Below are 15,131 nucleotides of genomic sequence, written 5' to 3' on the forward strand. Positions count from 1 at the left end.
TGTCATGTTTAACGTTTTAACATTCTAATCCAAATTTAGCTTTCTGATACTCCAAATTGAATGATTGTGGATGGAAAAATAGAAACTATCCACTTTTCTGTCTTTTCTCTGAATATAAAAGTGCGAATAATAATACTCAAAAACAGTCCAACGGGCCATTTTTAAAATTTTAAGTGCGATTTTTTCAAAAATCCTCCAATAAAATTAAAACAGTATCAAAATCGCATTTAGCATTACAAAAAATAAAAGATTCATCCTGTTTCGTCTAAACGAGGAAAGAAGTGAGAAGAGGGCTATCATTTCGGTCTCTTTCCAAACCCTTCAATTTTTGCAACTTAAATATGGACTACTGTAAGTTGCGCATCATACGATGCGATATATTGTTAAGCAGAACAACAAATAGTGTTGAAATTGTTAGGTCTGTTTGTGACTGCACGTAGCAATATAGTCCTAATTTTTTTCAGAAAATCCTTAAAAAACTTCCTTCTTTAAAATATCAAAAAATTGAGAAACCGCCATCTGTTGTCTTAAAAAAAAATCTGCGAAAGATTTAATTTTGTTTGATAAATTAAAATACAACGTTTCAAAGAAGTGACAGTTTCGTTATGACTGCACGCAGCGTGATGTAATGTACTTACATGAGTGGATTTAAATAAAAACACAATGCAAAAGTTGCGAGACTTATTTGCTACAATAATTCTTTATCACATCTTTTCTCATTTGAGATACCTAAAAAAATAAATAATAAATAAATAATATAAATATGTATTGTATTACTCTTTGAAAAATTTGGTCAGATTCGTCGATGAATGTGGAAAAGGATTTAGTAAATTAAAAAAAAAACCCAGGCTATCTTAAGCGTACTCTAGAGAATATCTTTGGGATACAAAATCACCTAATGTTCTATTAGTTAATTTGTACTACTCTAAGTGAAAAATGTGCAAGTTACTGTGGATTATGTTCGAGAACTAACAAAATTAAGACTGTGCGTGATTCAGATGCGTATACAAGGTTTCATGCGCGCAAAATGTTGGAAAATTTACAGCAGTCAAAGCCGTTGTGAATTCGGGAAGTTTTACATCGATCTTACAAAGATAAAGTCAAACAATTTGTCTAAATCACCATAAAAATAATCGTTACAATAAATAACACCACATATGTAGCTCGACGTGACATCTAACTAGGTTTGCTGGGCGGCGTATTGGAGTCAAATTCAATCACCCTTTATTGGAGGTTCTGGGCTGGGACCCTACAGTTCTGTTTTAATCACGTAACAGGCATGCGACGTGTTTGCCTATTCGTCTGATTGCTCATGGCCTAAATGAATTTGGAGTGGACCAGACACACCAGTATACAACATCACAGGATATGGAAAATTGATACAGATGTCCCAGAAATCAACGAAGGGGGAAAAAAATTCTACCTTATTATGTGAGTACAGAAATACACTGAAGAACTATGTAACTAGGACGACAAAATTACAATTACAAAAATATTTGTAATCGAGCCATCTTTGAATCCGTAAACGTATGTCTGTTTTCGAACTATTATAACTGCACGTGAAACGTCAAATTAAATGACAAGTCGAAAGTTAAAACGGTAAAATGGGCTGGAACTAGTCGCCGACATATAATAACAAAAAATCATCAAATAAAATAAAATAAAATCATCAAATAAAATCACCATCTTTTTGATTATGCCATTTTACCTTTCCACTTATCATTTTATTTGACGTTTCACAGACATACGTTTTCGGATCCAAGCATAACTCGATTACAAATTATTTTGGTCTCTCGATATAATATACAGGCTGTCTCAGCGAATTGAAAAAGTACATTAGTGACCTTTAAATGGTAAAATTAAAAAAAAAATTGTATAGGACATTGATAAATACTAATCTAGTACATCACCTAAAATTATTTTCAACCCTACAGCATGTCCCAAAAATAAGTTACGATACAAACTTGTGTTTTTTTTTAAATGAAACACCGTATGTTTCTTTGTATTTTTGGATGTAGCCTTTTAAAACAATGTTTTTACGCTAAATTTTTATTAGTCGATTTCGCTTAGTTTTAGGAATAAGACGTTCTTTTTGACAAAAACATGCACGTTTTAAAAATTTATTACACAAACAATAAGACAGCTAGAACAAATTTTTTCTTACCTCTGCAAAGAAGAAAGTACAGAATTTAAAACTGTAGCAATTTTTTAGGGTTTTGCATTTGTAAAGATTAATAAATTAAGAAGTTTGTTAAAAGTTAAATAACTTAAAAAATTTAGATGGAACACCCTATTTTTTATTTTTGTATCTAATAGATTGATAAATTGTCTATCTAAAAAAAAACTTTGAATGTCTACAATTGATAAATGAAAAGATATTTAACATTCAATATTAATTGTAGCAACAATGCCTATCAATATCTTAGCATTGTTGCTACTATAGCAACCGTAGTAATTCCACCACGGATTATTTATCCGTTGATTTATCCAGAGATTGTAAAAGTCGTTATAAATATTGAAATTCGAATTATTTTATTGTAAAAATAAAGAATAATGGATTCTGTTTAACATAAATGTGATTAAGTGAGATTTCTTCCATCTCTTGTGCAACTGTGCACTTTCTGGCTACTGAAACAATAGTAATTATTTTTTTTTATGTTTAACGTTAAATATCTTTTTAGTTATTGATCAAAAAAACACCTAAAAGTAAATAATTTTAGAAGGACAATTTCATAATCTTTCAAATGTAAAAAACAATAAATAGGGTGTTCCATTTCAATTTTTTAAGTTATTGAACTTTTAACAAACGCATTCATTTTTTTTATCTTTGCGAATGCAACACACTAAAAAAATGTTACAATCTTATACCTTGTACCTTCTTCCTTGCGGTAGTAAAACAATATTTCTAAATGTCTTAGTTTTTGTGTAATAGATTTTTAAAAAGTGCGTGTTTTCGTCAAAAAAAACGTCTTTTTTTTAAAACAAAGAAAAATCGACCAATAAAAGTTTAGCTCAAAAACATTGTCATAAAAATCTACATCCAAAAACCCTAAGAAACATATAGTGTTTCATTTAAAAAACGCTGTACAGTGGAAAATAATTTTAAGCGATAGACTAGATTAGTATCTATCAATGTAATATGTATTATTTTTTTTTAATTTTACCCTTTAACGGTTACTAATATACTTTTTCAAATCGCTGGGACACCCTGTATGTATATAAATCCAAACCAGTGAGAGGCAGATAATTCTTTAAATAAAATTTTCCAGCATTTATTATTAACAATAAAGAGCTACTACTTCCTTTCAGTGAGTTTTATATATATATCTATAACCGATGCACAGATTGTGGTAGGTATCCCAACCGTATCAGGACAGTAACTAACTCGTTCTTGCCAATTTGGAAAATAAACAATGCGGGTTTATTAAAATGCTTACCTTTTTAAGGTCTTTGTTAGGTTCTCCGTCGTCTGCTTTTCTCTTTTCAGTTCCTGTCAATTTGCCCTTGTCCTTTTCACCTCCGCATATCTGCAAAACCAAGAAACATAATTAAGAACGTTTAATTGCTAACAGGAAACGAAAATCCTAAAAGCTTCTTTCACAAAAGAACGTTTATACTTTGAAGCTTAATTTACACTCGCATCAAATTTAATGAACCCTACAAAAATTGAGTGAAATAGTTTTGTTGGTGAAAGAACTGGAATAATTTCATTATTGTCGAAAATCATTAATACTTATATTATGCGCGTATGTATTTGGTCACACATTGAGACACATACTCGTACCAGATCGGCTTGTAGGTAATTTTTTAAATACCATTAAGTTACCATTCAAACAAAAAAATCTTGTCAAAAGTAAGTTTTGAAAACGGTTTTTATTTCTTTGTAGGAAATTAATAAGGAATGTGGAAAAAAAATTAGTTCCAAAATTTTTACAAAAAATTTGTAGAGATTTAAGATTTCATTTAGCGCTCAGGATGTCCTTGATGACAGAGCGGTAAACGAAATAGCATTAAACTAAATAATTTTAACATAAATTTTACATAATAATGTAAAATAAATAAGGAAAGGGAAACACGTGACCAAAAACATGCTCTGCCTGCGTTTAAATTTAAGTTAATTTTATATTACAGACTTTGCATAATAATATAAACATCACGTAATACTTAGGTGACAACTTCAGAAAATTTAAAACAAAAACAAATATGGAAAGTACAGGCGCATTGTCACTTTCTGATAATTTAATGTAAATTTGGAGCTTTTTTGAGCTTCAAGCAGACCGTATTGTATTGAACCAGAGAGGAACGCTACGCAAGGACTAACTGTATGTTTTATCACATTAAGAATTCTTTTTAATAAATTTCAACCAATTAATGTTATAAATTTAAAACAAAGTTGAAGAAAGAAGAAGATAAACTAACAAATGGTAATAACACATGTATTTTTCCATAATATAAGTACCTACTTATCAATTTTAATAATAATAATAAAAGTAGGCATCTATTTAAACAATTATTACGCTAACTGGAATTTAAATTTGGCTGTTATCAGATATAGACTTAACCATGTTAACAAAGTTCGTGAATTCGTTTGGGAGCATAAAGGGTTACCCGAACTTTGAGATACTGCGAGACTGATAACCTTGCTGTTTGTGGTTTGGAAATTAATTTTGATGGTATACTATTGAAATAAAAATGCAACTGATATTAAATTATTATACAGGATGTTCCGTTTTTATTGTTACAAATTGAAACAGGTGATAGAATATTCAATTTTAAGACAAAAGTTTCCTATGAACATGTAAGCGAGCTACATCCCCTGAAAAAAATGCGTTTTTTAATGGGGTTTTTCCACTATTGCAGAATAGATAAAATTACAAAAGTTGGAATAGCTGATATCCTTAAAACACTTGAACGAAGTCAAAATTTTAAATAAATTTTTTAATCACGGGCGTCTTAAACGGAATTTAATTATTTATTTTTATTTTTTTTATGGTCTGTAACACATATTGTAAACTGATTTACAAACGATAAATTGTATTGAAAAAACGCAAGAGACCTATTTTTTGTGAAAAACTATGAAATTAAAAATTGTGTGACTGAAAGTGGCAACAACCAAACTATTTAGGGTACTTTTACCCTAAACCCCCCCAATATAGTAGGCCCCTGAGTAAAAATTTCGACATTTTATCTTTGAATTTGTTTGGGTGTATAAAGGTTATCAGTTGTATCAAATTGTGAAATTTTATCTACAATGATTGTTGAAATATTGGAATAAATTCATGAAAAAATGTACCCCTTTTAGGAGATGTAGCTCGCTTTTTTAATATTTTTCGACACATCTTCATAGGAAACTTTTATCTTAAAATTGAATATTCTATCACCTGCTTAAATTTGTAACTACAAAAACGGAACATTAAAAAACAAGTGTTACACACACCCTCCAATGAGGGTACATACACGGTGCGCCAGAGCTCGCGCCCCAGAGAAAAATGCCATCATATAAGTAACCCAGGAACATAGAAAAAATTTATCTATAAAAAGTTCGAAGTTATGAGAGTTTACATTTTGCACCTTGACGCTATTTTTTCTGTTGGAAATAGCTATAGGCTATTTTAGAAGAGGAAACAAGGAAGCTGTATCCTAAATTGTAAATCTGTTCAATGTTATTTGTGGCTTTTATTCCGAAAATTTTTGTACCTTTACTACATAATTGTACAAAACATACAGGCTGTTCCGTCTAAACCCCACATTAAAAGTATTGGGGGTTCGAATAATCATTATTATCATAAATTGGTACATAGCCATAATGCATTAAGTCCTCCTAAATGAAAATATTTTCAAGATGACGGCACTTCCGGTTATACCGGAAGTCGGTCTCAACTTTCTCATTTTAAATGGAAAGCTATATTTTTTATTGCGTTTTTAGATTAATCGGGTCATTCAAAGGGAGTTTTCATCAGCTTTCTCTATACTTAAATTTAGCCGTTTTTGAAATAATAGGAGTTTTTCAAAAAATTTTGTATCTGCACCATCCACTTTAAAAATCGGTAACTCTGCTATTTTTTTAAACTTAAAATTTGTTTTTTTTGGCGTTTGAAAGAGTAAGTTTAGATCTTTCTTCCGGTGTTTACAAATTTAAAAAAAAAACAAACCCTAAAATTTTAAGGTTACTTTTGTAATAATTCAAATACCCATAACTACTCAAATTTTCCAAATGAAATACCCCAATTTTTATTTTACTAAATAAAGAGAATTTAATTCTGCATGTATTAACATTCCCTATACCTAAATTTAATAATTTTTAAGTTATGGTGACTTTCTGTTAAGACTGCCGAAAATCTATTACGTTTTCGTAAGTTTGCTATGGAAATCAAAAATGTCAAAATTGTTTCTCAATAAACGTCGACAGTGACTTATTATTTGACAAATAGTGCCAAAATATGGAGAGTCAAAGCTACTCAAACTTAGATTTAATTAATTTATTTTGTATTTATGGAGAGTGTAACAAAATTATGATGTCGTTCATTAAACAAAAATAAATTACTTACTGCTGGCATGTTCGAATTTGATTAAATTTGACAATACGTATTTGAATGTCAGTTAATCAGTTATCATGACAATAAAGCAAAGACTACAGTGAATTTGTGTGAATTCACGGAAATTTGGTGAACGAAATTCACTGTCCATCACTGTAATAGTACCTGAAATAACCGTTTTGCGTACTATTTTATAGAGTCCGGAAAAGACTCATTTTAGGGACTCAAATCAGTCCCTAAAACAGCTGTTTGCGGCAGCGTATACAAAATTTTTTATTTAGACACACAAATCGCTCAAACAACATAAGTGTCTGTAAAATTCTCTCACTCAAAAATGACTCAGTGAGGGTAAAAGTACTAGATAAACAGTTACCAAAAACAGTGTTACAAAGTTGCATTTTGTAGCACTGTTTTTTAATTAAACAAAATCGTGTAGTACATAACGAACAAGGAAAGTGATAAATAACGCAGAAGCGGGAAAGTTGCGCAGGAGGCGTTAGCCGAGTGCAGGCAATCCCGCGAGTGCGTTAGACACTTTCCTGCAAGTTTTGTACCTACATTATTTTTCCTATGACCATAAATATTTTTTTCTTACGAACATATTTTTTCTCATAACGATTTATTTTTCATAATGGATACAAAAAAATACGTTGAATGAAAAAATACAAAACATTCGAGTGTGAATTGTGCGTTAGATTTCTGACACACAGCGCGAAAACAAATCGCACAGGTTTTTGACCTTGAACGATATTGCCAATTTTCGCGCATATGTAATTGTGCGTTATGAGCTATAGTTTCGTAAATGCTACATGGTCGTAGGAAAAGAATTATGTACGCTGTAGTAACACTAACAACATTACGGATTGTGACTAAATATAGATGTATGTCGATGTTGATTCTGAAAAACCTTCTACATAATGTTGTAATATGTAATGTCAGAATGTAATGTAATTTGTCAGAAAGTGAAAAAATACATAGTTCGAAAAGTGAATCCTACACTTGTTATTATAGAACAAAAAAAAGTGGCTTTAAGGAGGTGTAAGATAGTACAATTGGTGTAAAGATAGCAGTTTTTCTAAAACAGACGATCAGACGATGATGTACGGGATGTTTAAAACATTCTAGGAGTAAGTTTGTTACAAATCAAATTTTTAACGCTTGAGCTTCTATTCTTTTTAAAGTTTTATACAGTCATTATAAATAAATATATTAAGTCAAATTAATAGTTACGTCCAGCAAAATTTTTGTTTTCATTTAATTTTCAGAGAATCAGTTTTCCTAATTTATTTTTTTCTTCTTATCGTAGATGAGATTATGTCATTTTTGTACTTCTGCAATTCTAAAAGAATTTTCTAACTTCATAATATGAAATATTTCTTGAAACAACAAAGAAACTGCAAAAAATTGAAAGTGTTAAAATTTGCCTCACTACCTCACTATTTTAACATAAAACAAACCCATTTGTTGTTTTTAACAGTTTGGACGTAGACAGAAGTATTTTAGAGTTGGGGTTATTGTGATGTTTTTAATGAGAAAATCGAAGTTTTTTATTTAATTTTGCATTAATTTAAACTAGAAATACTTCCATTAGTACTTGTGATGGTAATAGATCTCAATAATAAGATTCTAGAAATATTTGTATCAATGTAATACCCTACAACATCGGCAATTACCCACAATGGGTAATTATTATCGCCCATGGTCCTTAATGAAAATAATTATTGACTACTAAGACAGAAAAACAACTTCACAACCTCTCGACAAACTAAACAATGGTATTTTTTACAGCTAGTAGTGAAAAAAAACATTTACATATGCCTATCCAATTTTCCCGATACAAAAAAACTGATCTGAAAAATTTTAATAACAGAACTTTACTTTTAAACTTCGCTTAAAACGCAAAATCACTTCAAATTGTCCTTTAATGTATAATCTTTGGTCTCTTTATATTCACTTTCCGGAAAGAAAACAGTTTTTGTGAATGTAAAAACTTAAAAACTAGTGCGAACAAACCGGCCAAAAAATTTAACGAGGTTAATTAGTTCATCAGCCAACTAGTTAAACCAAATTAACCGGTTAAATCAATTAACTAGTTAATTGGAAACTAGTTAAACGGTTAACTAATTAACCAGTTAAATGATTAATTGGTTAAACAGTTAATTCACATTTTTCCATATATAAAGAAGAAATTATTATTACATTATACCGGGTGTGGCATCGGTTACGCCCATTGATAAATCGCGATTGCTAATTAATTAAAATTGGCGATATTTCATATACCTAACTAATTATTGATAGGGTATAATTTGAGAATTTTTCTAATTTTTTTTTGATAATAAATCAGTCCGTACCAGTTTTGTATGTTTTATGAATTCTTTCTGTTAATTTACCTATAAAGTTTTTACACTAAATAAAACTGTACCTGTTAGCGCAACAAACTTTGATATCGCAATTTCAAATTTTAACTTGGTTAGTTATTTAAACGCAAACCAGACCCGTGATTTATGACAAAATGGTATAATTTTCCAACAAAAGAATCATTTATTGGTAGTCGACCGCTTTAAAGGCTCTTTTTATTGTAAACCTTGGAATCTTACCCCAATTGTAGTTCCTCATTGTCACCTAAATTTACGATGGCACAAGTAGCAGGTTATAAATAAAAATGATTTTCAAAGTTGAGATGGAAAATTGCGTTTAATTCAAAATCTAATTGTTATTTTTTTTCTGATTTTGTAAACAATTGTAGGAAGTGAATTTGCGTAGGTCAGTATAAAAATTAGAATTAAACTTTTTGGGAGAAAATTACTTTTTATTTTTTTTGGCTTTGTTTGTGAATGAAAAATTACCAAAAAATTAGAGAATGTACCTTACTAATGATCAGGTAAATGTGAAAAAATTCAATAATTTTATTTAATTATAAGTGGGGATTTTCTTTTTGGGCGTAACGAATGCCGCACCCGGTACAGGGTGATTCACGAGGAATAATGAGCCTGACCAAATTTTAGATGCAACTAACATTACAGTTGTCGCAAAATAGCTTGCGAAGAGTAATGGTGGTTGCATCGAGAATTTTGTCAGGGTCATTATTTCTCGTGAATCACCTTGTATATTTTTAACATATTAACATTAATATAATATTTATATTATAAGTATTTTTTCATGATTCAATTATACAGGGTCTTTAAAAATGCCGCACTATAACTTAAAAAAATGGTAACATTACAGTTGTCGCAAAATAGCTTGCGAAGAGTAATGGTGGTTGCATCGAGAATTTTGTCAGGCTCATTATTTCTCGTGAATCACCTTGTATATTTTTAACATATTAACATTAATATAATATTTATATAAGTATTTTTTCATGATTCAATTATACAGGGTCTTTAAAAAATGCCGCACTATAACTTAAAAAAATGGTACGGTGTCTATAAGTATTTGGTGAGTGAGGGAAAAATATTTAAGAAATTCTTGGTTTTATTTTTCTGCACAGTGGGGGTTTTGTGTAAGAATCTATTATTACTAAATAACACTCAAAATGCAATTAAAATATACAGAATGGAAGGTAGATTAACAATCTTTAACGCAATGTCTGTGGTTTCTAACATTCAATGTGATTTATCTCTTCTAAATTATCGATAATTATGCAAAAATCGATGCGGCAACGTTTAAAGGTAACAATGAATTCAAGAATTGAATTATTCCAAGGCAACTCTCCTGATTTTCTCAAGGTAGATACACGCAGTTGCCGGATTTACCACAAAATAAACCTTTATCCACGTGCAAATTTAACATCAAGAATTTTTTAGATATATTTCTCCCTCACTCACCAAATGCTTCTAGACGGCGTACCATAGTTTTAATGCGGCATTTTTTAAACAGCCCTTTATAATAACTATACATATTAAATAATTACTTTATATTAAAACACCTAATAAATATTATATTAACGTACATATATGTATTATAAATATATGATTAAATAATAACTTCTACTTTATATACATATGGGAAAATATAAACTTACTGTTTAACCGATTAACCAGTTAATTGATTTAACCGGTTAATTTGGATTAACTAGTTGGCTGATGAACTAATTAACCTGGTTAAATTGTATGGCCGGTTTGGCCGGCCAAATTGTACAGCATAGCACTAGTAACAACCTTTCGTTGTGTACCTACTTGAGCAATTAAGCAATTACAGAAAATGCCGTCCTCAGCGAGAATCCACTTAAAAAAAAACAACGTCGAGTCAGGCGGCGGCATAAGAATTCTTTGTAATTCTAAAAAGCCGCTCTCCAAGGACCTAGTGTGAGGGCATGTAGTTTCATTAAAAAATCAGACAATTAGGGTATACGCTTTACATACTGTTGGACTAATAATATTGACTCTAGGATAATAGTAATAGTAGTAGTAGTAATTTTGTTCAGTGGAACTTAATACACTGAAAACTTTGTCGTATTGTTTTGAATTTTAAATGTTTTTGATCTCGTTAACTTGTCCCTAACCAAACTGGCCTGATTTAGGGTATTTTAAAAACTATAATAAACTAAACTCATTGAACAATCTATTGCTTAATAGAATTTCAAGGTTGGTAAAAAATGATTCGCTCAAGTAACATTTTTTTTTCGACTTACCTACATACTTTGAGTAAATGTAAAAGAATAATTGTATTTCTGCCAAAGTTACAATGTTAATAGTCATGGTTAATAAAGAACTGGTTGCGCCGTAACTTTTAGCCAAACAGCAAACAGCGCGCGATGACGTCACCGTGTATGATCATTTGAATCGCATGTATTTAAATACGAAAATTTTAATATTTTCTTCAATAAACAATTTTTCTGTGCAAATTGTTTTGCACAGGCATAAATGTTGGTATCCTTAGGCTGAGTTTTATAACAAATTACTCGCTTTTAATCCCAATTTAAACCCATGCCAATAATCCTTACAACAATCGTTTCTGAGGAAAGTAGGGTTAAAAGCGATTAATTGTTTTTATAAAACTTAACCGTAATACGGCGGATTGTAAAAAAAGAAAATATAGTTATTTATTCGACGAGTTTGAGTGCAAATCGGATGGATTATTTCACCGAGTGGGTTATTAAACCACGAGCGTAACGAGTGGTTTATCATCCACAAGGTGGAATAAAGCGTCCGATTTACATTCAAACGAGTTGAGTACAACATTTTATTTTTCGAATTGGACTCAACAAAGCTTAAAATTACTTTAAATCTATAAAAAATAATCTGACGTTTCGTATTGAGAAATGCCAAACAGTTGTCCTGATAATCATCATCAGTGAAGTGCTTGCTGCAGATCCTTTTGTTTCTTGGGTCCATTTATCCTTTCTATGACATCTCCTAACCCATTCTTTGCGAATTCCCGGATTTTTTGGGAAAGAGAAAAACTTAATTTTCTCGCCTCCTCTCTTAGCTTTTGGAGCGTTGCTTTTGCAAATTGCCACACTGCATATAGTTCCAGTCATCTAAAGTCAGAAATAGTCAATAATTACAAATATAAGTGACTAATTAGGGAAAACTTACTGTGTACTTGATTATAGTTCACGCAACTATTACTTCAATTAAACTAAAAACTAAACTACACTCAAATTTGTCTTTGGCTGTTTTGTATTTTCACTAGCACCACAATGTCTTTTTTATAAAAAAAAATCGAAAAAAACACTCTGGCATACTGGATGACGTATCAATATGGCGGTACCCCCACTACTCAGAAAGTTACGGCGCAACCAGTTCTTTATTAACCATGGTTAATAGTAGTATATTTTGCAAAAAACAAATCATTTGGCACTGAAGTTTATGTTGAGTTTTGTATTCATTTTCAATTGACAATTATTGTTGATAGAAATAGTACATTACAAACGAGGTGGTAAATATGGCATTACCCGAGTGTTCATTGCTCATCATACGATCGCGAGGCGCCAGCCTCGAGATCGGATAAAGCACAAGGAGTAATGCTATTACCACCGAGTTTTGTTTGTTAGTTTATTCACAATCACATCATTTTTAGTCAAAAATTTGAATATGAAACTCTAACAAAGTTAAGGTCCAAATGTGGTAGGCCGTCCAAATTGCATATGATTTTTGACATTTCAGAAATGTCAAAGAAAAGATTGAAATAATGTGTGAATCGAATATTAAAATTGTTGAAATGGAGCAGTGTACTCCCCCAGAAGTAAGGGAAACTGCTACAGAAGCAATTGAATACTAATTTAGTAAAATATTATGCGTAACTTGACAATTTGAAAGATAAAATTCGAGGTATTTTTGTAATCTTAACGTTGACCAACCTGCACATTACCGCCCAAAGGATATAATGATAGTGGTCATGGGATTTAATGATGTGTTTCCTAACCTTTAAAAGGTTAGTAATCGGCACATTACATTAGTAATAATAAATAAATAATAATTTCAGCTTATAATAAAAATATATCCGAATAAATCATCAGGTGTACCGTGAAGTTGTGTTCATAGCGATAAGAACGGTTGTATGGAACGAATGGGAAACCAAATCAGCAATTTAATATAATTGAAATTCGATGCGAGCTTGTTCTACATGCAGAAAGCATAGCCAAAGATTCAGTTCCAATTTAGACGAAGTCAATGAGTTAAAATTTATAAGTAGAAAGAATAAGAATTACCTTTCCTGAATCTTATTCTTGCGAATAAAAGCTCACTTAGAGTTTAAGTGCAAATTATGAAGAAAAAAATTATTTTTATAGTACAAAATTACTAAAACCAGGTAAAATGTAGGTAGGTAGAATGTCATTAACATTGTTGAGGTGTAAATTAAAATCAAAGTCGACCCAACCGGGATAAAATAAAAAGCCAAACTGGACTAATTTCGGTTTAATTAAATAATCTTCAGGAAGATACAGGTGTAAACTATCCCTGATAGCTAAAGATAAAAATACTCGAACTTTAGTCAAAAAATGTTCAGATATATTGGGTAAGGTTTCTCAGTTTTTCAATGAAAGAGATCTATATCTTTATCATAAAAAAAACAATATTATAAGAATCCACAATTATCAGAAAAAAACTGAAAATATTGAAATTTCATGTGGTGATGTAAACGTGACCAATACTCAAAATAGTGTGATATGTCTTGGCATATACAGGGTGTTCCGTCTAAATCCCACTTTAGAACTATTGGCCGTTGGAACAATCGTATTTATTTGAGAATTGGTACATAGCCATAAACCATTTAGTCCTCCTAAATGAAATTTTTTTTTTGTTTCTTATTTTTAATGGAAAGGTATATTTTTTAGTGCGTTTTTGGATTAACTGGGTTATTTTAAGGGAGCTTGAAATATTTGGAGTTTTTCAAAAATTTTTGGATCTGCACCTTTCACTTTAAAAATCAGTAACTCTGCTATTTTTTTAAATTTTGAATTCGTCTTTTTGGCGTTTGAAAAAGAAAGTTTAGACCTTTCTTCTGGTGTTTTCAAGTTTTGAAAAAAAAATTAACAATCCCTAAAATTTTAAGATTACTTTTGTAATAATTCAAATACCCATAACTTAATTTTTYCAAATGAAATACCTCAAYTTTTATTTTACTAAGTGGAAGAGAATTTAATTCTGCATCGATCTGTATTAACATTCCCTATACCTAAATTWAATAATTTTTAAGTTATGKTGACTTTTTGTTTTAAGACTGCCGAAAATCTATTACTAGCCACATCCGTTTTCGTATAGTTTGCTATGGAAATTAAAAATGTCAAAATTGTTTCTCAATAAACGTCGACAGTGACTTATTATTTGACAAATAGTGTCAAAATATGGAGAGTCAAAGCTATTCAAACTTAGATTTAATTAATTTATTTTGTATTTAAGGAGAATGTAACAAAATTATGATGTCGTTCATTAAACAAAAATAAATTTATCTCACTTGTTAGCTTTAAATAATGATCGCATGGTAGAACCTATCAATAATAATTAAGTTTGCATAACTTTGATTCTCCATATTTTGGCACTATTTGTCAAATAGTAATTTACTGTTGACGTTTGTTTAGAGAAAATTTTGACATTTTTGATTTCCATAGCAAACTATGTGAAAACGGGTGTGGATAGTAATAAATTTTCTGTAGTATTAAAAAAAAAGCCCATAACCTGAAAATTATTAAATTTAGGTATAGGGAATGTTAATACAGATCAATGCACAATTAAATTCTCTTCTATTTAGTTAAATAAAAATTGGGGTATTTCTTTTGAAAATATTGAGTTATGACTACTTGAATTATTACAAAAGTAACCTTAAAATTTTGGGATATGTTTTTTTTTTTCAAAATTTGAAAACACCAGAAAAAGGATCTAAGATTTCTCTTTCAAACGGCAAAAAAACGAATTTAAAATCTTAAAAAATGGCAAAGGTAACGGTTTTTAAAGTGGACGGTGAAAATCCAAAAATTTTTGAAAAACTCCAAATATTTCAAAAACGGCTAAATTTAGGTATAGGGAAAGCTGATGAAAACTCCCTTAAAATAACCCGATTAATCCAAAAACGCAGTAAAAAATATACCTTTCCATTTAAAATAAGAAAGTTGAGACCGACTTCCGGTATAACCGAAAGTGCCGCCATCTTGAA

The 15,131-nt window shown here is 30.3% G+C and overlaps 1 protein-coding gene across 3 annotated transcripts in view; it reads right to left on the reverse strand.

Moving 5' to 3' along the window:
• Positions 1-15,131, reverse strand: part of LOC123013991 (RNA pseudouridylate synthase domain-containing protein 2-like) — a 344,356-nt gene that overhangs the window by 72,335 nt on the left and 256,890 nt on the right. For all 3 annotated transcript variants that reach the window (XM_044412876.1, XM_044412877.1, XM_044412878.1), the window contains one exon: positions 3,438-3,527. In XM_044412876.1, coding sequence (XP_044268811.1) covers positions 3,438-3,527 — 90 coding nt within the window. The remainder of the gene's footprint in view (positions 1-3,437; positions 3,528-15,131) is intronic.

This window comes from Tribolium madens, unplaced genomic scaffold, assembly GCF_015345945.1.
Source record: "Tribolium madens isolate multiple individuals breed KSU strain unplaced genomic scaffold, Tmad_KSU_1.1 Scaffold_96;HRSCAF=242;Tcas5.2_LG5, whole genome shotgun sequence".
In the NCBI taxonomy this organism is placed as follows: Eukaryota; Metazoa; Arthropoda; class Insecta; order Coleoptera; family Tenebrionidae; genus Tribolium; species Tribolium madens.